Source organism: Anolis sagrei, chromosome 1 (genome assembly GCF_037176765.1).
Source record: "Anolis sagrei isolate rAnoSag1 chromosome 1, rAnoSag1.mat, whole genome shotgun sequence".
NCBI lineage: Eukaryota > Metazoa > Chordata > Lepidosauria > Squamata > Dactyloidae > Anolis > Anolis sagrei.
In genome coordinates, this window is record NC_090021.1 from 238,819,178 (window position 1) to 238,841,246 (window position 22,069).

Sequence of the window (22,069 nt, forward strand, 5' to 3'; positions counted from 1 at the left end):
CCGCCCTTCTCAACCCAAAGGGGACTCAGGGCAGATCACAGAACACATATACAGCAAACATTCAATGTCAATTATACAATGACAAGACAGACAACAGATATATTTAGGCTATTTATCTTTTGGCATCTTTTGAAGGCTGTGGTCGATTCCGGCCACAGGGGGTTGCTGTCACTCCATCTCCTTGCCGAAGAGCTTTCTTTGTTCATAAATTTTCCTCCAAAACGCCATGCCTAAAATACCTCCCCACTTAATGCGATTTCTATTCATCTACTCACATTGCTGTTTTCGATCCGCTAGGTGGGCAGGGGAGCTGGGCTGAAGGTCAGGAGTTTCAAACTGTCAACTTTTCAGTTGGCAAGATTTACTGCAGCTGCAGCTGGTGATTAACCTGCTGTGCTAAAGCCTACATGATTTAATATTATTTAATATTTATTCTTTCATATGTGTTTAGCTATATGTGCTTTAATTAGTATTTCTTCTTATTCTGTAAGCCATCTTAAACTCCACTCCTGGGAAATGGCTGGATAAAAATACAAGCATATCTTAGTTAATAAAGCCCCTGTCAATGAAGCTCCGTTTTCAAAGGTTTTTTATGCTCACCAAGCCCAGTCTTTCCTCCTCATTATCTAAATGGAATTCATTTTGACAGTGTTAGCATTGGGAAAACTGTGAAAGATGAGTGAAATGTTAGGTTTCAACAGTGTGTCTTCAGTAAGAAATGCAATAAACAAAACTTTAGCAAAGAAAGGGATTCTACGCTTGCCCATCACTGTTAATTCTAATTCTTGCCTCAAGCAGAAATGCTGGGGCAGAACTTAGGACGTACTCCATTCTCTTCCTGAATTACATTACCACCCCATAATGGATATCAAATTCTTAGACATCTATTGTCATATCATACACATGCTACAGCATGTATGGATGGTTGTGCAGGGAATGGGAGTAAATTTTCTACACCCCACAAAGAAATCAGTTTCCTTCCATTTGTCATTCAAAATCTTGACTGAAGTAATGTCGCATCACCCGGATCTTCATTTTATTGGTAACTGGGCTTATTTGAGAAGAAGTGGTGTTCTGAAGGGCTTGGGAATGATTTTACGAAATGTATTTGGGGGATTTTCAGGGAAAATGACTCCACATTGAGTGTTCTTTTTTAAAAGAGGGGGGGGGGATCTTGGAGGATTTGTGTGTAAGTGGCAGGGATCTTCAAGGGCCACAGAAGTGATAGTTGGAGCCACTGGTCAGTTTCCTCACCCCTGCACTACACAAAGAGACCATTTTTCCCAACTAGTATTGGATGCAGCCTCTCTCACTCACTTTCAAGCTTTGCTGCACAGCTTGGAGTATTATCTCAACCACAGTAGTTGTTTTGCCAGTACCAGGCGGTCCATGGATGATTGCAAGCTCTTTCTGTGCCAAGGAGAAGCCAACGGCCTCCTTCTGGGAGGCATCCAGTGATTCATTGTAGAACTTCAGAGGCCCTGCAAGAAACAGTAGGAGGAACATTCATTTAGTTCTTTGTCCTGCAAAGAATATTTACACATGAAAGCAAAGTCAACAATACACATAAGGGCTTGACCCTAGAAATAGATCAGATCTGATAGCAAGAATAACCTTTGCACAAAAGGAAACATCCTGGTTAATACCCAGAGGAGCCCAGATCCCCACTGAGCCCTGGCTTCCTTGATGGAAAAGCTATGTTTAGCTGCAAATAGGCTCAGCCTTCAGAGACATTTGGTATCATTATATGAGTCTGTGTTGGAACAGAAAGTGAATGTGCTGTGCCAGGCAGTATTCTGGAAAGGCATTAGTCCCACATCATTTCACTCAAAATTTCATTTGTTAAAATCCCCTTCTCTGCTAAGAGATCAAACATGTGCATTGTGTAAGCAGATGTTGCCAGATCTTCAAAGAAAGATTAATGGCATTCCATAAAACAGAAAGCATTGAGGTGCACCATTTCAAAGATTGTGGGCACATGGGGGTGGGGGGCATGTAGAAAGATTTGAAGGTGAAATGGGGCTTGTCTAACCTTGTAAATGCACAGGAAACTTTGTGGGCAGAAATCTACTACTGAAATATTCCCAATGACATTAGGTCCCCAAACAAAGCAGCAACACTTTCATAGTAGATAGGCTCAACATTCTCAGTTAAATTGGCCTGGAGATGACAAAGCTTAGCCCCATTTAATGAGTAGTGTGGATCCATTGCCCGGCATGCCGTGCTACTTTGACATCCATACAAAACATAGAGCAGGTTTAAGGCAATAACAGAGGTTTAATTTACTTTCAGGACTGAAAGGATGTCTGATACAGTGTCTGCACTCAAAAAGAATTAGGCATAACAATGCAAGACATTATCCCTTTTGACAGTTATTCAAAAGACCCGCTCCCTCCCCGATTGGTTCAGAAATGGCCAAGCCAGGATTCTAGTTTTCATTGGCTGTGGACTCCCTGTGATGTCAGAGGTAGACAAAGACTCCTTTGCAGTGGGAAAAATTAAGAGCTGTTATTAGTCCAATGTATTGTTGAAGGCTTTCATGGCAGGAATCACTGGGTGTTGTAGGTTTTGGGTTATATGGCCATGTTTTAGAAGCATTCTCTCCTGACGTTTCACCTGCATCTATGGCAGGCATCCTCAGAGGTTGCATCCTCACAACCTCTGAGGATGCCTGCCATAAATGCAGGCAAAACGTCAGGACAGAATACATCTAGAACATGACCATATAGCCCGAAAAACCTACAACAACCTTGTTATTTGTCCATTTGAAGCTGGAGCCATTTGGAAGGGTCTCCCAGGAGGAAAAGAGCAAAACTTGGCAAATGGTCTGAGGCAATATAAATAGTACAGGATGGGATTATATAAGTCCACAGAAGGGGCCAGTCTTTGATACAATGAGAAGGCTTATGTAAATATATTTATTTATTTATTTACCTTTATTTATTATTTACCTTCCTTATATACTTATAAATATATATAGCTGAATGAAAAGCATACAGAAGAATATAAATTCTATTGAGGAGCAGTTTACACCTGATATTTCTGTCACACCTGGATGTTCCCCCGGAGCCTGATCCTAATTGCATCTTAAAGATGGACCTTTTCCCATTTGATTTGTTTCCTTGATGGAATTCCCTCCCAGCTAGACTCCTGACCAGTTTGTCAGATGTACAAACTTCAACAGTTTCACAAGCACATACATTATATAATTTTAAGTTCTTTTGGGTGCCCTGGAAAATGTCTGTAGCTTTACCAGCACACCCCAATCCCTATTGTATACATATATGAACCCCCTTGTTAATTTACTTTCAATAAAACATATCCATGAATAGGATGAAACCTCAGAGTTATGGTGAAACATTTCAGGACAGGGGATTTAGGGTTAGCCTGTTTCACTTCCACCTCCTCAAGGCTTTTTGGGCTTGGAAACTTATTAGATTTTTTTTTAAGTGAAACATTTATTCGATTAAACAAAACAAAATAAACTGCACAGAAATCCCAGCGACCATGACTTTGTTTTAAGGCTGCCAGTAGCCAATACATTGTCTCCTTACCTTCTCCACGGACCACAGAGATCCATTAAAAAGGCACACATTCTAATGTTTGTAGCCCCTTTAAAGAAAACTTAATACATTAATTTATTAGATTAATCCTTTAAGAGTTTCTGGGCTCCAGACATTTTTGGAGATAAGTCGCAAGATTGGAGCCTCAAATCTTCACAGCTGCAGAAGTTATATTGACTCATATATATGTGTAAGAGTGAGTGTGTGTGTGTGTGCGTGCGAGAGAGAGAGAGAGAGAATGTTTAATTCATTCTTTTGGGAGAGAAGGTCAATTTTTCAAGAACACCAGATCAGAGAACATTTTGGATCCAGATATTTTAGGCAATAATTTCCACAAATTCTTAATGTTGGCCAGCCAGGCTGGGGTTATTGCAAGATGGTCTAAGGCAAAGGTTCTCTATCCCAGGTGTAAGCTTCTGTTGAATTACTGCAGTGGACTGATATGATTATCCACCTAAGACAATGATAATAGTGACCAATCCTTAAGAAAAGCTTGAATTCTCTAAAAATAGTATGTGCATCTTAGGATGCATTTTGTCTGTGTCAGAAATTATCTTCATCATCATGCCCCAAGGCCAGCTTTATCTGTTCCAGTAGAAGAGATAAGATGTAAGAGGAATATGGCTTTGGTTTTCATTCCATAGATGTTTGATCCTGCAGTAAGAAGCAGAAACATTTGGGCTCGGAGGTCCAGAGGAATTTAAATGAAGTATAAGGAGCAATTATTAAGCAGGGATAAGCAGTTGATAAGAAGCTGTTGTTGTCATTCTTGTCTCTAGCTTGGTAAATGCTACATATAATAGGCTAGTGAATCATACTATATTGACAGTTTGATTCCTATGAAGCTGCAGGGAGTCGGTACATCAAAAGGCGCAGCAGTGCCATCTCTGCTAAACTGCAGTACAAACAAATTTCTCATTCTAAACAACTGGAGATTAATGCCGTTTCCAAATCCATCTATCTTTGGCCACTTTTGCTATGATGACCAATTTGGATAGTCTCTTAGGTTGTTTTGCAGGAGCCACGGGGTTGTCAATGTTATGGGATTAATTATTTTGACAGTCTAACTAAACAAATAAAACAATGCACATGTGGTATTTTAGCTATACTGTTGTGGTATCGTCTGGTATGGGAGTGACACTGTGAGCAATTATGCTGGGTGACACCAATCCTAGTGATAGTGCTACATGCAGGTTTAAAAGTATTTTTCTGAGGGTCTGTTTCTTTTTCTCTTGCTTCACACTGTTTTCCATTCTACATCTGTTGGAAGCATTTACAGATTTGATATCCTCGTGTAATCATTCTAAAATGTAAGTAAAGCAGTGGTTCTCAACCTGTGGGTCCCCAGGTGTTTTGGTCTACAACTCCCAGAAATCCCAGCCAGTTCACCAGCTGTTAGGATTTCTGGGAGTTGAAGGCCAAAACACCTGGGGACTCACAAGTTGAGAACCACTGAAAGCTTTTTTGAAATATACAAAGCAGAAGGTGTCAGGATTTAAAACTAATGAGGAGAGAATAACAATGCCAGCCAGGAATTTGACAAAAGCAGAACAGAAAATCTTATCTGAGAAACTGGGTTTCCAAGTTGTACAAAAAATAAATATCTGGTTATTAATATTTCTACTAAACACTCTATGTTGTTTAAGAACAATTATGATACAATATAGGAAGATGTTAAAAAGACTTGCATAAATGGAAGGGGCTACAGCTATCCCTTATGGGAAGAATTTCAATGATAAAGATTAGGGTTGCTATAAGTCAGAAACAACTTGAAGCCCAAAATTTGGCATTATCTAGCAATATAGTAACAATAATATACAAGTCTATCACATGAAGAAGGCAAAGACAGATTTTATTGTAAATCACCGGGGACAATGTTTTATTCAAATACATCAAATATACCCAGTGTTAGAGAAGTTACCTAAGTAATTGGCTTGCAGTTCTGCTTTCAAGTGCAAACATAAACCTAAGGCTAATAGGGGATGATATGGCTAGTGAGTGATCAGTGCTGCTTCTGCTGTGTCTACGGGGCAAATGGGCCACACTTAAGTACTGCTACTGGATATGGGTTAAATCTACTTGCTGGGTGTTACTGGCTCAACAATGCAACCTGAAGCAGCAGGGAGGGCTCACACATGCACTTTGACAAAGATTTGACACTGAACCATGGAGCCTGAGTGGAAAGAAGTAGAATGCGTATAGGATAGGTCCATCTGCAAAGCATCCACAGAGCAGCAGCTCAGACATTCAGTGGTTTTCTTTGTGAAGTAAATCAGAAGAACAATAGCAACAGGGGAAAAAAACTACAAAATTGTCTGCACTGAAGCAAGAATGGGGAATTCTGGAGGGTTGAGGAGTACCTTAATTTCTCCATCCACAGAAACAACATCGTCAGATAACTGATGCTGGAAATATACTGCCCTCATTTGTACCACCAAACCCCAGATATTTTGCTCAAAGATACATATTAGATTCCTCCAAAGCCATGTTTAATAGTAGACTCACTAAGCTTTGGCAGTAGGCCAGAAGGTAAAACGAATAGCCAAAGGGGGTGCATGGCCTCTGGATGGTTTGCTGTTTCTCGGGCCTATTTGATAGCACCAAGACTTTCGCATATGTTGCCCAAATATGTAGATATGAAGTTTTCATATAGGTCAGTGCTTCTCAAAGTAGTGGTCCCCAGAGCAGTGCTTGTCCCTAGTTAGTAATTTGTTGCCTGTCCATTTGGCAGACTGGAAAAGTAAAATAAATGCAGGCCCTCCCATAGCTTAACAAGGAGAATATGGCTTATTTCACAAAATGAACTGAAAGCACCTCTTAAGAGATGAGAACAAAACAAAAAATAGCTACATAGAATGATAATCATAGGAAAATACTGACCTCTAGTGGTTTTCAGGAATGATGTGTTCGAAACTGACAAGGCTAGGACTCACTTTCTCACTGTTGAATGAGTCCTCTCTGTGTTTGCTTAATGTGACATCCTGTCCTACCTACATTCCAAATGAAATAACCCTACAAGCGTTCTACAAAGATGACTGGTCCTTACGAACATTAACTAATGCCTCTAGTGAAAATATTTGTTTCAGAAAGCACATACCGACTTTCTTCAGTGGCTGCATAAGACTACCAATTATGAACTAAATAGCTCAGTAGAAAAGTGATAGTCCATGGCCATGATCTTTTCTGCCCAGTTATTATTGTGGAAACAACTGCCTCATTTAGTTCACACAATAAGAGAATGCACCTGCAATACATTAATTGTAACCTGAAGAATCAGATGCGGATTCATTCTCTAGTGTGATGAAGTTCTATTATAGCTGTATTTTGATTTAGAAGGCAACACTTTGTCCAGAAAGTGCATGGAGGAAATGAACTTACCCTATATACATAAGTATAGAAATTTTAGTCAAAAAATCAACACCCAAAATCCAATTACAGTACTTAAATCTATGATTTAAGTACTGTAATTCAACTAATTATCAAATAAGAAACCACCCTCTTCTCTGAGTGAAAGACAAAAGCTTACTCTGTCCCAGGAAAACTTAAAAGAAGCACAACCCAACTCTGCTTTCTATGCTTTGACTAAGGGCCCTTCTAGACAGACCCTATATCCCAGGATCTGATCCCAGGTTTTCTGCTTTAAACTGGATTATATGAGTCCGCACTGCCAGATAATCTGGGATAAACAGAAAACCTGAAATTGGGTCCTGGGGTATAGGGCCTGTCTGGAAGGGCCTAGAGACTTTCACAAATTGCTAGTGCAATTTATTTGTATATCACAGAATTGCAATGATTTATTCACCACCAAAACTTTCACCACTATATTGATATCCAACAAAGAAAATAGTCTTACTTGTATTATTGGCATCACTGGGCTCAGATGCACAGAAGAGGACATCAATCAGGCCAGATGCTGGACCAGAACGATATTGACTAAGTGTATTTAATGCCCTGTCAAATAAGACAATACAAAAGGATATGAACCATAAGCAGAGAGTTCAGAAAATGCCATACTATAGTTAAATCTCACATTGACCACATGTTTGAAAACCAAATGGTAAGTTTTCAGTAATATTATGCATTCTAGGGTGAAATTGGATTCTTCTCCAATATTTTTTTCACTTCAAATTCTGTCAAACCATCTGTCAGGGGTGATTTGAATGCAATATTCCTGCTTCTTGGAAGGGGGTTGGACTGGATGGCCCATGAGGTCTCTTCCAACTCTTTGATTCTATGATTCTATGATTCTATGGTACATGTGGATATACGCTACCAAAAATCTGTTGGACTGATTTCCAGCCACACTTGCAAGTTGTCACTCAGAAATACATTATGCATTTAGATTGTGATTTCACAATACTTTCCAAAATCCTTCTTTTTTCTTCTGAAGTCTTAAACCTAAATTTATAGAGAATTATTTTGCTATGGATAATTCTAAATGGCAATTTTCAAAGATTACAGCCCAAATACAAAACACTCCTTTATTTCCAGTCATGTGCCAAGAAACCACTAATATATAGATATTAACGTTATTTCACTAGTCAACTACAAGACATTTATTTTCATAAGGAACTGTTTTAAGCAGGAAATTGTCCAGGTTACCATCACAGATAGGTGCTAAAAGTATAACTCTGATACTAAAAGAGTTAAAGCGCTACTGTGCAACAAAAAATTCTATTATTAAAAATGGGACAATACCGCAAGGCAGTACTAGATCCAGAACCAGGAGTTCTGACAAATATCCAAAGTTTCAATGCTGCCAAATCAAATGGAGAGACAGCCATACGCTGTTCTTGACCCCAGAGGGTAGACCAGAGGGTAAAACAAATAGCCTCTCCTTGTTTCTTCATCTACACAGTCTGTAGGACAAAGCATGTTGGAGGGACATCACTTTCAGAGCTTAGTATTAAATGAGCAAGAAAGCCCACCAGACCTAGCACTTTTAAGTCCTTTGGCACTACACATTCACCTACAGTGCAATGGGAACTGAAACAGACTATAAACAGGAAACAAAATATTTTCCCCAATCCCATCCTTGCAACTCTTAAAAAGCTATCACAGTTTTGAGAGCAATGTATGATTATCCCCCATTTAAGATTTGTAATGAGCCAAGGCCTGCTAGAGGTGTGTTACCTTTTAAGCCTTTTATATGTGACATCATTGGCAAGTTTTAGTAAACGATAAGCGTTTCCCTGGTCCAGGTTCAGAAGGCTACTCTGGGGCTCATCAATAGCAACAGTAACTGATTTACTGGTTATGCGGGTGACTATTCCCGTGGAGAGCTGATCACCTTGTCCAGCAGTTTCATAGAGTCCCACAATGTCACCTGCAGAAAAGACAAATCATCAGAGAGAATAAAATTTTGAATACAAAACAGGAAACAGTGAAGGAGTACAGTAAAGGAGCTTTGTTGTTGTTCATTCGTTCAGTCATTTCCGACTCTTCATGACTTCATGGACCAACCCACGCCAGAGCTCCCTGTCGGCCGTCACCTCCCCCAGCTCCTTCAGAGTCAAGCCAGTCACTTCACGGATACCATCCATCCATCTTGCCCTTGGTTGGCCCCTCTTCCTTTTTCCTTCAATTTTCCGCAGCATAATTGTCTTCTCTAAGCTTTCCTGTCTCCTCATGATGTGGCCAAAGTACTTCAACTTTGTCTCTAATATCCTTCCCTCCAATGAGCAGTCAGGCTTTATTTCCTGAAGTATGGACTGGTTGGATCTTCTCGCAAGAGCTACCTTGTACCAAATGTGACAATGTGTTCATCTGTCTCAGTACCATCTATTCTAATTAGCAGCTAAAATCCAAGATCCCCGGCATCAAGTCCGGACACTGATCTTCTAAAAGGAGATGCGAAGGAATTGAACATGGGCAGATGAGCCATACCAACGAATTACAGTCCAAATAGGAGAGGTTCTTGCCCTTAAGCATTCCATAAATTATCACAGGGATGGATCACAGGAATGCAATCTTTCCAGTATTAGACAACAAGCTACTTGCATCTCACCCAAGTCACGTCCACCTCCAACTTGTCTCTACCACCTGCCCATGATCCAAATTGGAAGGCATCCCTTTAAATCCAGCAAAGAAAGTGCTCAGAATTGGCTACTAGTTCAAAATTCAACATCCTGTGATTTCAATCCAATAGCTTCATCCTACAATGGTTCACCGATGTCCGTTGCATGGATCCAGCACTAAGTCTCATTATAAAGCTAACAGAAAGGTACCACTTTTTGTAAAGAACCAACTAGGTCAATTTCTATTTCTAACTACAGGGTAAGAGGCAAGTGCTTGATCAATCCCTTAAAAAAAAGATGCTGCTTTGCATAAGGAGATTAGAAATAGATTTTTCCAGAGTTCCAGTATGGTGGGGACAAAAGGTTGAAGACCAAAGCTAAAATGGATGTTGTTTAAGGCCAACTCACAAATTACATATTTTATCTCCATCACATGAGAAAAACACAGTTGTTGACGTTAGAGTTTTAAGCCACAGTAATCACATATTTATCCAACCCCTGCTATAGTAAGTAATTCTAACAATTAAATGGCAGATAACCAAATCTCACCCCCCCCCCCCCAAAATAAATAAAATGAGTTACAAAAACTAACAGGGTTGACTTTTGTTCCTGTGTGGCAGACAGTTGGACTAGTTGGGCCTTTAGATCTCTTCCAACTCTATAATTCTATTATTTCAGCTTATTTTATCATTGTCCCAGAAACTCACGACGCCCTAGAAATGCAGAGGCCAGAAAAATCCTAACTTAATTACTGTGGACTAAGTGCTGGCAACACATATTCACCATGTTTTCTCCAAAATCTGGACAGAATGTGAAAATCTGCAGATTCACAGTGTTTTAAGCTTGCCTCAAAGAAAAAAGAACACAAAGATAGAAAATCAAATTAAGAAAGTCCAGTCCTTAGAAATAGAAGCAAGGAAAGTTAATTCTGCAAAAGGCAACTCAACCCTACTGTTAAGAAAGGCAAACCAACAAGGACCCCCAAACCTTACAAATTGTTATAGCGTATGTTTTCATGAACTACAGCTTATTTCCTCAGACACACGTAATTTTATCTAGAATGTTGGGGATACTGACTTTAGGGACCTTGATCCAGGTCTGCTCCTGAGACACACAGAATTAGGAATGGCTGGCCAGAGACTCCTGTAGTCAGTCTCCACATTTGAGTCAGATTACCAGATGCATAGCTATAGTTCCAAAATATACTGAGTGGATTCTGTTTTACCACTATTTTATTCTGCCTCAGTGAGCTTACAGAGCAAAATAAGATTTTAATTTGCTTCATAAAAAAACCTTTAAAAACAGAACAGATTAAAATTTTATTGAAATTACAAGCAAGAGGCTGTAAAGTAATAGCTTATTATAAAACCCATTAATAGTATAACAGGTTGAGCATCCCTTATCTAGAATTCAAAAAGCAGTAGGTCCTCTGTATCTATGGATTCTGCATCCACAAAATCAATAATCTATAGTTTGAAAATACCCCTTACCCCCACTTCCCTCTAAAAATCCAAATAGCAAAACTTGATTTTGCCATTTTATATAAGGGACACCATTTATTCTGCCACTGCCTGTCATGAAACTTGAACATCCTCAGATTTTGGTACCCATGGGAGTCCCAAAACCAAACCTTAATGGACATTCCAAATTCTGAAACTGGTTGCATGGGTGACTAAGATAATGTCACCTTTGCTTTCTGATGGATCAATGCACACAAACTTTGTTTCATGTATAGAATAATTAAAAGTATTGTGCATAAAATTACCATAAGGCTATGTGCATAAGGCATATTTATTGAATTTGTCATTATGAACATACTGCGGCTGTGCGATCAATGAAAACAACTGGTTTTGGACCCCTGCCCTCGGCTGCTGTAAAATGTCCAAGCAAAGCAGCTATAGCTCCATGTGGTAGATGAACAAAGGAGCGATGAAAGAGGAAGGGAAGGAATTCTGCAAAAAGACAGTTTTCAATTTTAAATTTTTTTTTACAAAAAATAGGCACAAAAACGTGTATTACGTGGTGAAATATTGTATTCTAATACAGGTATTCCAAAATTTAAAACATTTCTGATGTCAACCCTTTCTGATAATGAATAGTTAACTTGTAGAAGTAATATTAAAAGAACAAGAACTCTTCAAAGATAAAGTAATAAAGTGTTGGCTTAATTTTAAACATTATTCTTTAACCCCAAAGTGAGGAGCATCTCCAGGGCGATCTTCCAATCTTGTGCCCTATATTTCATTGCTAAAGCGAGATTCTGGCCTCTAAGAAAGTTTAGTGCTTGTATACAAAGTTTAACATTCCAGCACCAATTAAGCCAATTTTTGTTGTTGTTCACAAGAAGCAGTCAACTTATTCACAGTACTCCAGAACATAGAAGCATCCATGAATCTCCTGTGGACAACTGTGTGGCCACTGTACAAGCTGAATGTTGAATTAAAGAGGCCTTTAATCTCTTGCAAAAAAAAAAATCACACCTTCCCAAACTATGTACAACTTAACTTAAAATAACAAAAGCTAGTACTGTATGACAATTCTATTCCAGAATGCAAAGTGACAATGAAACCTATTAACTTATTACCAAAGAGATAAATATCGGCTGCTATGTGTCTTCAATCAAGCTGGAAGTTGCCGATTTATATTATGATGGTTTAATCAACACAATCACTTTAAATCCAACAAAAATGTTGCTTTTGCTTAGGTAAAAATTGGTCATTCACAACACAGCCAAGCCACATTTTCATGTTCCTTCCCATCTGCCTTTTTTTTTTTTTTTTTTTTTTTTGCTTCTTGCCTGCCAATTTCATCTTACTGAAATATTTATTCCTTAAAGGAAAAGTACGGCTCTGCATAATTAAAGTTGTTCTGTCACTAGCAATCGTAAGCTCAATAGGTGATGCCTTTAGCTCGTGCTGCCTTTTGTGTCACATATAAGAAACACTGTTCTTTCTGAAACAGTGGCCAAGGAGTTTACGAGGTTTTAGGTCTTGGCAACTCTTTCCAAAGTCCATATTTGTCTAGATAAATACAAATTGTTTTCAAATACTATTTTGTTTTAGAAACAGCTAAGGACCCTCACGTATGCTGTTTATCACTACTGTGCATACCAGCCATCAGTGCTGATGAGTTCTCTAAGCAATATCCATGGAGCCATCTGTCTGTCGTGGTAAGAACTGTCCCCAGATTATTATCTAGTCGCTGTTCTGGCCTTAAAGGGTTTGGATGCATGTCTCTCTCCTTTCTTTCCCTTGAGGAAAAGAATTGGCCACAAATAGCCCTGGAGAATCCTGTTTAGTAAACGTCTAGCTTTGAAGGACATACCTAGATCCATCGGATCTGTCTGCTGATCTCTCTCATGTTTTTTGGGAGAAGAAGATGAGTCTGGGGAGAAAGAGCATGTCCAAACTTGCTGCCTTCACAACAATCCACAAAAAGCAGAAGATTGATGTGTCTATTGGTCTCCCATGGAAAGGGGAGTAGGGGAGAATTCAGGATACGGCATTCAAAACATAAACCTGTTTGTAACAAGGTTTTATCCTGAAAGCTGCATGCAGAGCCCTCTACTTTCTGCTATATATCAAGGAATTATAACAGAATAACGATGAAAGACAGACTTATATGTTCCATACATTTTGCTTCATACAGAAAATGGTTTCTACCTGTAAAGGAAAGCTAGCACGGTTACAGCACTATTCAAAGCTGCAGCAGCATAACTAATGGCTGCCCCAACATCTACTCTGGCTTCTTGAAAGAATTATGGGTAGAGGAAAAAAGCAGCCTTATTTGATCCTCTTGCCATTAGGAATCCATTCTGTTTCTCTATACTGTGTCCAAATAGTATCCTTTCATTCAGAGTATAGGTTAAATATGCATCAGGATTACCAGACATTGTTGAACTATTCCTTTTAAAGTGAAACCTGTCGATATTTATTTATTTATTTATTTATTTATTACTGCGCTTGTATACCGCTATTTCTCAGCCTAAATCGGCGACTCAATGTGGTTTACAACACTACAAAAATCACAATATTCAATTTAAAAGCATAAAAAACACATATACAATACAAATTATTGGGCCACCAATAACAATCCAATTGCATCTCGTAACTAAAATCGCAATCCAATCTCATCGTCCATGATTACCAATCCTTTAATCATCAAAATTCATTGCACCGGGTTAACCGAATGCTTGTTCAAACATCCATGTCTTCAATCTTTTTCGAAACACCATCAGCGAGGGGGCTGATCGTACCTCTATGGGGAGGGCGTTCCAAAGCCGAGGGGCCACCACAGAAAAGGCCCTGTCTCTCGTCCCCGCCAGCCGCACCTGTGAAGCCGGCGGGATAGAGAGCAGGGACTCCCCAGAAGATCTTAGGGTCCTGGTGGGCTGATAGGCCGAGATACGTTCGGATAGATAAGTTGGGCCAGAACCGTTTAGGGCTTTAAAGGCCAACGCCAGCACTTTGAATTGAGCCCGGTAGCAAATCGGCAGCCAGTGGAGCTGGCGCAGCAGAGGAGTTGTATCAAAGGCTCTGTGTAATCTATAAAGTCCAGATTGATTTCTTCAGAATATCTTTGGTACATTGAAAGTCTTTACAATGCACATTTGAAAACTGCAAATTGATAGTCAAACATTACATTCTTCAGTCATCATTTCTTCTCTTTTACATAGCTTTGCAGTGTATTGCTTTCACCAATGTTTCATTTTGTTGGGATCACATAATGTGTTCTCCTGTCACTCATATACTATTCCTATGCTTAAGAAGCATAACATGATTATTGTTTTGCAAGTTTAAAAAAATCTATTAGTTTCTACTTAAGACTAAGTCTCACTGAATTCAATGAGTCTTATTGCTATGTAAGACTGTGTACAGTTGCAGCCTACATTAGTTACAATTATATGAAAATCTGATTACTTCAGACATAGGCCTCTGCTGAACTATTTTTCTTAATTATCAATTAGTAACTTCGTAACATAGACAGCCCCTGATAAAATACAAATGCTAGGCCACCAGGGCCATACTAATTTCTCAGCTATAACATTTGTTGTGAGACACAGCTAACAACAAATGTAAAAGATCTTTGTATCAGTCAAAATGTCATCAGAAAACTATATTAAGTCTATTCGGGGGGGGGGGAGGTGTTTCAATGTCCAAGTTTTAACTTAATGGTGCAGGTACAGCTTCACATTTTTATAAAAGATCCTTTAAAGGCACAATATTAGGAACAGTTTTATTTTTGGAACAGCTGGAAATTAATAACATTCAAGGTAGAAAGTAGCAGAATGAGTTAATGGGAGGAGCACTGCACTCTGGAAACACAGGGTCTGGTATTTCTAAAGGTCTGCTACCTTTACTTATTAAAATACAGCCAATCCTGATGTTATGAACAGGATAGGTTTTGTAGGTTTGTTCTTAAGAAGAATTTGTTTGTAAGTTGGAACAGGTATGTTTTAAAGCACGGGTCCCCAAATTTTTTAAACAGAGGGCCAGGTCACAATCCTTCAAACTGTTGGAGGGTCGGATTATAATTTGGGGAAAAAAATGAATGAATTCCTATGAAAAAGGCACGTATCTTACTTGTAGTTTAAAAAACACTTTAAAACAAAACAATAATTTAAATGAAGAACAATTCTAACAAATATAAACTTAGTATTTCAATGGGAAGTGTGGGCCTGCTTTTGGCTGATGAGATAAGATTGTTGTTTTTGTTGTGTGCTTTCAAGTTGTTTCAGACTCAGGTTGACCCTGAGCGAGGGCTGGGTAAATGACCTTGGAGGGCTGTATCTGGCCCTCGAGCCTTAGTTTGGGAACCCCTGTTTTAAAGTGTTACTCCAGCACTCTCTCTCTCTATCTATCTATCTATCTATCTATCTATATAAATAAAAATGTAATGTTCGTTTGTGGGATTAACAGAACTCAAAAACCACTGGACGAATTGACACCACATTTGGACAGAAGACATCTAACAACCCAATGTATGTCCTTCACTTAAAAAAAATGATTTTGTCATTTGGGAGCTGTAGTTGCTGGGATTTATAGTTCACCTACAATCAAAAAGCATTCTGAACCCCACCAATGATGGAATTGAACCAAACTTGGCACACAGAACTCCCATGACCAACAGAAAATACTGGAAGGGTTTGGTGGGCAGTGTCCTTTGATTTTGGAGTTGTAGTTCACCTACATCCAGAGATCACTGTGGACTCAAACAATGATGGATCTGGACCAAACTCTACACGAATACTCAATATGCTCTAATGTGAACACTGGTGGAGTTTGGGGAAAATAGAATCTTGACATTTGGGAACTGTAGTTTCTGGGATTTATAGTTCACCTACAATCTCAGAGCATTCTGAACCCCAACAATGATAGAAATGGGCCAAACCTCCCACACAGAACCCCCATGTGGGCCACAGCAATGCGTGGCAAGGGACAGCTGGTGTGTGTGTGTATATATATCTTCTAGCATAGGGAAGGGTTAACATCTCCACGGTATTTGCTTTGCTGTCTGTGCTCCTGTTCAGAAGATTTCACACCACTTTATGTTCCTGTGATGATTGGATTTTGAAAATTAGGAGTCGTTGTGGAAACAAAGATTGGTGAGAAAGCTGCAGTGGAGATACCTTTTCCCCATGATAACTCTTTCAGGGGTGCATTTCCCTTTTTAGGGGTAGATTTCTCTCACTCTTGTCTCGCCCCTGTTCTTTACCATGAGTCATTTGTAAGATGAATGTTTGTAACTCGGGAACCGTCTGTATTTCTATTATCTCTTTTTAGGTCACTATCTTCTCAATAAGAAAAATATCCATGCCATTTCCAAAGTAATATATTACAGACAGCCCCCTTTTTGTGGGTCTGGCAGATTTGATTGTTCATGTGTTTTATTAAAATGTTCTCTTTAGGAATCCCAAATCTCTTTAGGTTTGGTTCTAATATCCTCTCACTCACCACAGAAATCCATGGTGCCCACCAAACCCTCTGGATGTAGGTGAACTACAACTCCAAAACCAAAGGACACTGCCCACCAAACCCTTCCTCAAATCCCATTATATTAAAAAATTGTGTCCCATATTTTAAAAAATGACAAAACCAAGCTTTGCTTGTTGAAACGTTTCTGGAATATTTTGAAACCATGGATGGTTGAATTCATGGACATACAATACATAAATAAGGAGAGCCAACTATTGTTCTCAAAGACAGGTAGAAATAGAGAACTACACAAAATGTTGCAAAACCCTGTAGGTTCATTGATGATGATAGGTAATATGACAAACAAGACCTAGATAAAACATCATGTATGCCTAAAATCCACAATACTTTGTGACTATTAAATGACAGTTGTCAGTAACCTTGCTGAGTACATCTGCCAGAATGAGGAGTAAAACCTAGTCATGCAGAGAAGACAAACCAAGTCCACCCCAGTTTTAGGGTGCATCTACATTGCAGAATTAATTCAGTTTGACACCACTTTAATTACCATCATTCAATGGCATGAAACCACAAGAGTTGTAGTACAATGAGGACTGGACACTCTTTGGCAGAAAAAGCTAAAGACCTTGTAAGATTACAATTTCCATGATTCCATAGCAGTGAGCCACAGCAGTTAAAATGGTATCAAACTGTATTAATTCTACAGTGTAAATGTACCTTTATTTGCCGCTTGCCTGGTGTTGTCCTCTCCCAATTCAATTGCCACAAAATCTGGTATACTCAGTGTACTGTGGAATCTCTTACCAGTACAGGTAAAATTGTTAATGGAAGAATAAACAAGCTTCTGTAAGTGTTTTATCCTTAGATTTCATTATTAAGAACTAAATTTGTAACTATATAAAAATATCCGCTCAATTCAACTTCATATTTGTGATCTTCTTCCCACAGATTAGTCATAATGCAAGGCCTGTGTTAGTTTCACTAGAATTCTAAGACTATGAAAGCACCATATAGGAAGTACTTGAAATATGCATATTTGTATCTACAGCTAGTTTTAGCCATTCTAACTACTTAAGAGTATATTTACTTACCAGGCCCAAAGCTATTACTGGGCAGCTCTGCTTGCGAGCCACATTTTCTAGGTTGTAAAGTTACAAGGAGACGTCCATATAGCCCAGTTCTTTGACTAGCTATTTCGAGTTTCAGCAAGCAGACTCCTTTGCGCTCCAGCTCTTTCAAGGAGATGCTTTCCTGCCATACTCTGGACACAAAGAGAAAGGCCATGGAACAGTAGGCAAGTGAACAGTATAAACTAAGCAGCTTTATCTTCTTCCTCCCTTACTAAAATTCTAACAGAAAGCAAAGAGCCAATACATGCAACAATAGTGCACAATACTTGGGTCTGTTGGAATGCAGTTAATTACAGGTGTTCTTTAAGTAAAGGAAGAAAACTTCACCTTCAAAGCTAAGTGGGTTTGATGCTTGTTTTCCAACATCCTAACCACAAACTTGGGAGATGTAGAGAACTGCAAGACTTTGATCTCCCTTGACACAAACTGTCCATGTATAGAAGGCCTTAAAAGACCATATATACTAGGAGTATATTTGATCAGGGATATGATATGTGCAAAGCTTTTAGGATTAGATAGGCTTTCAAATCAAACACTGAAGACAAGTTTAAAGAAAACAGAACCTACAGTTGAAATGAATGAACAGTTTTTACAGTACACATGCAGGGGACAAATGACTCCTGTAATAAAATATGCAGCCATTACACATGTCCAGAAGTCATTTGTTCGACAGCACTGCAGTGACTGATCACAGCATTGCAGTGACCACATGTTTAGCTCCCTGACAACTCAGTGGAAGCTGATCTATGTTTCCCTCTCTCTTTGTAGCCACAAATAAGAAAACATTTATCAGCCATAGGAAGCATTTAAATATCGGTGCTTATGGAGTGGCAGCAAAATCTTAAATGAATCTCAAAGTCATTTTACTTAATAATAGACATTGCTTTGAAAGTTCACCTCAAGGGAGAACCTCAAGCAATAAATATGGGCATGTTGGGCCTTAAAGAAACTGTTTTCCTCTGTAGCTCTAGGCCTGGGGACTAGGGAATAAAAAGTCTTTAAATTAATAATCTTCTGGCTACTGTTCGAGAAACAATATTAGAATCCCTTGGGTATGTGGAAGTGAGCATACAGTTTTTGGATATAGGCCTCAGCTGGGGAGGGGAGAGGATGGATGTCTCCTTCATTTTGAGGCTTCTCCATCTCTTGGATTTTCAGATAATTAAACAATCTTTCATCACATACTTCAATTGTAAATAATTAAAACAGTTCAGTGACTCAAGATATTTAACTTCAATTTACAAAATGGAAATGGTGTATTCATTTTGCTTAGTACATCCATAAAAATTCCCTGAATCCAATAAATTTTTACTCCGCCTTGAGCCACAAGGAGAGGCAGATAATAAACAAATTATTATTATTATTACAAACAACTTCGTGTTTTTTCTTCAGTGTGTGTGTAATTTTTATTTGCTGTGGGAGACTGTGGGCACATCTACGCTGGGTACATCAACACTGCAGAATTAATGCAACTTGAAACTACTTTAACTGCCATGGCTCTGTGCTATGGAATCCTGGGAAGTGTAATTTTGTACTGTTTCTTCCTTTCTCTGCTAAAGAGTGCCAGTGACTCAACAAAAACATCCTATTGAGCCAGAGCACTGAATGTGGGGTCAGCTGTCATTAGTAGTGTAGTGTTGAGAAGCACACACTGAACACTTAAGGCACTGGTTCTCAAAAATCAGCTGGTAAACTGGCTGGGGTTTCTGGGAGTTGTAGGCCAAAACACCTGGGGACCTACAGATTGAGAACCACTGACAAGTTGAAACCAGTGGAAAAAGACACAATTTCAACATGGAGCTGATGTGGCACCCTGGAACAAGATTGAGACCTGGAGGGTGCTTATAGGTACTGTAGAGTATCTGAAGTACTGTATATACTCGAGTATAAGCCTAGTTTTTCAGTCCTTTTTTTAAGCTGAAAAAGTCTCCCTCGGTTTATACTTGAGTCAAGGTTTTTTTTATCATTTTACTCTATTATTACTATTATTATTATTACATTAATCATTTTACTCTATTATTATTACATTTATTATTTTATTCTTTATTATTGTTATTATTACATTTATTATTTTACTCTTATTACTGCTATTATTACATTTCCATTATTTTACTCTATTATTATTATTATTATATTTCTTATTTTACTCTATTATTATTGGAAGGATATGTAAACACTTTTACACTGAAGAAGGTTCGAATAATGCTTTAATCAGAGGACAGTCTTATCTTAACTTAGTTTTATTCAAAAACATTTAACCCACTGATGCCTCAATTAATGCAATGTTATTGGTATCTATGTTTATTTTGGAATTGACCAGTAGTGGCTGCATTTCCCACCCTCGGCTTATACTCGAGTCAATCCGTTTTCCCAGTTTTTTGTGATAAAATTAGGTGCCTCGGCTTATATTCGGGTCGGCTTATACTCGAGTATATACGGTACCTATTCCAGGATCTGAAGTATCCAATAGCAGTGGAGGCTGGGGTTTTTTTCTTCATCTTCCCTCTCCCCGCAATGCAAATGGGCAGATTGCTGTCTCTTAATTGGTTTCACAGCGCAACATGGTTTACACCAGTGGTTCTCAACCTGTGGGTTCCCAGGTGTTTTGGACTAAAACTCCCAGAATCCCAGCCAGTTTACCAGCTGTTAGGATTTCTGGGAGTTAAAGGCCAAAACACCTGGGGACCCACAGGTTGGGAATTACTGGTTTACACTGAAGCATGCATTCATACCTATCACAGGCTCTTTTGGGTTATCCCCCAATTTTGCTTATCTTGGCTTAAAACCTTAAATTTGCCTTGGTGTGCACGTTTGTGCCATGTGTCATGTAAACACCATATTTTCAAGCTGCCTTCAATCCACATTAAGTGGAGAATGCAGGTGTGCATCTTAGCATATGCTTACAATAAAGGAAGAAGGCCAGAAGCACAGGTGTGTAGTTTAACTGTGGCATTAGTAGGAGCATTCTGTGTGTATGTAGATGAAGTCAAGAGAACAGTTTTTCTCTGAAGAGAAAGTGCTGCAAAGCAGAGGTTGATTTCCCAACACAGCATTTCCCAAAGTTCAGTCCCCCAATCATTTTGGACTTCTGTTCCCAAAAGTAACCAACAGTCAGGGATTCTGGGCACTGACATTCAAAACACCCGGAGAACCAAGTTTGTGAGGCAATGTCCTAACAGAAAGCTTTTGATTATCCAAAGGTTTCATATGGAATGCCTTTACTAGTTATATATACTTCTACAAACTACTGTACTTCCCTGACAATCCTCTTACTAATAAGTTACCCTGTACTCTTATCATCTTATTTCACTCATGGCACTCATATCTTCCCCTAATAGAGAGGGGAGAAATGGGATAAGGTAATATTTTATATCGTGATTTATTGCTGCACTGTAATACTGTATATACCAGGCATGGGCAAACTTTGGCCATCCGGGTGTTTTGGACTTCAACTCCCACAATCACTAACAGCCGCTGTTGGGAATTGTGGGAGTTGCAGTCCAAAACAACTGGAGGGCCAAAGTTTGCCCATGCCTGGTATATACTGTGGACATCAAATAAAAATGATAAAGTGTCGATACTATACCAAACATGGATAATAACTATTGGTGCATCTACACTGTCAAATTATACAGTTTGACGCCATTTAAATTGTTATGGCTCGATACCATGGGATCCTAGGAGTTTATATATGTGTGTGTGGACTAAAACTCCCAGAATCCCAGCCAGCTGTTAGGATTTCTAGGAGTTAAAGGCCAAAACCCCTGAGACACACACAGAGAGAGACACACACTTTTTGCTCTTGAAGAGACTCAAAGTGGCGAAAGGCCTTTAGCTTTCTCTGCCAGAGACCTAATGCTTCACCAAACTACCAGTCCCATGATTCCACAGCATTGGGCTACGGAAGTTAAAGAGGCCTCAGGCTGCATTAATTCGACAGTGTAGACCAGACCTGGGCAAACTTCGGCCTTCCCTCCAGGTGTTTTGGACTTCCACTCCCACAGTACCCAACAGCGTCTGTTGGCGATTGTGGGAGTGGAAGTCGAAAACACCTGGAGGGAAGGCCGACGTTTGCCCAGGCCTGGCATAAACGCTCCCCTGGCGGCACGCTTCCGGAATGGACGGGCTCGTGCACTCCAAAAGGGGCTCCCAAATGTCAGGATCGTTCTCCGGGCGCCTGGGTCTCTTTTGCGGGGAGGCCGAGGACCCCAGGCCGGGCCTTCAGTACCTGGCTTCGGCAATCTCGGCCTCCCGCTCCTCCTGGAGCAGCTCCAGCTGCCGAGACACGAACGCTTCCACAGCGGTGGCCATCGCGGCCGTCTCCGAGGGACCCGTTGGGGGACAATTCCCAACAAACTCTCGAAAAAGAGAGACCGAGGCGGAACCTTAGAGCCGGGCTGCAGGTTCCCGTCGGCTCCGGCGCG

At 39.5% G+C, this 22,069-nt stretch overlaps 1 protein-coding gene across 3 annotated transcripts in view; it reads right to left on the reverse strand.

The window, feature by feature from the left end:
- The window catches only part of IGHMBP2 (immunoglobulin mu DNA binding protein 2), a 77,565-nt gene extending 55,500 nt beyond the window's left edge, over positions 1–22,065 (reverse strand). For 2 of the 3 annotated variants that reach the window (XR_010908919.1, XM_060770000.2), the window contains exons 1-5: positions 21,874–22,065; positions 17,607–17,776; positions 8,697–8,889; positions 7,417–7,514; positions 1,318–1,481 (exon numbers count right to left, since the gene is read on the reverse strand). Coding sequence is in view for 1 of the 3 variants with exons in the window: in XM_060770000.2 (XP_060625983.2) it covers positions 1,318–1,481; positions 7,417–7,514; positions 8,697–8,889; positions 17,607–17,776; positions 21,874–21,956 (708 nt within the window). In the remaining 2 variants the exon portion in view is untranslated. The remainder of the gene's footprint in view (positions 1–1,317; positions 1,482–7,416; positions 7,515–8,696; positions 8,890–17,606; positions 17,777–21,873) is intronic. The other variant, XM_060770016.2, reaches the window with a different exon arrangement.
- Positions 22,066–22,069: the final 4 nt, after the last annotated feature.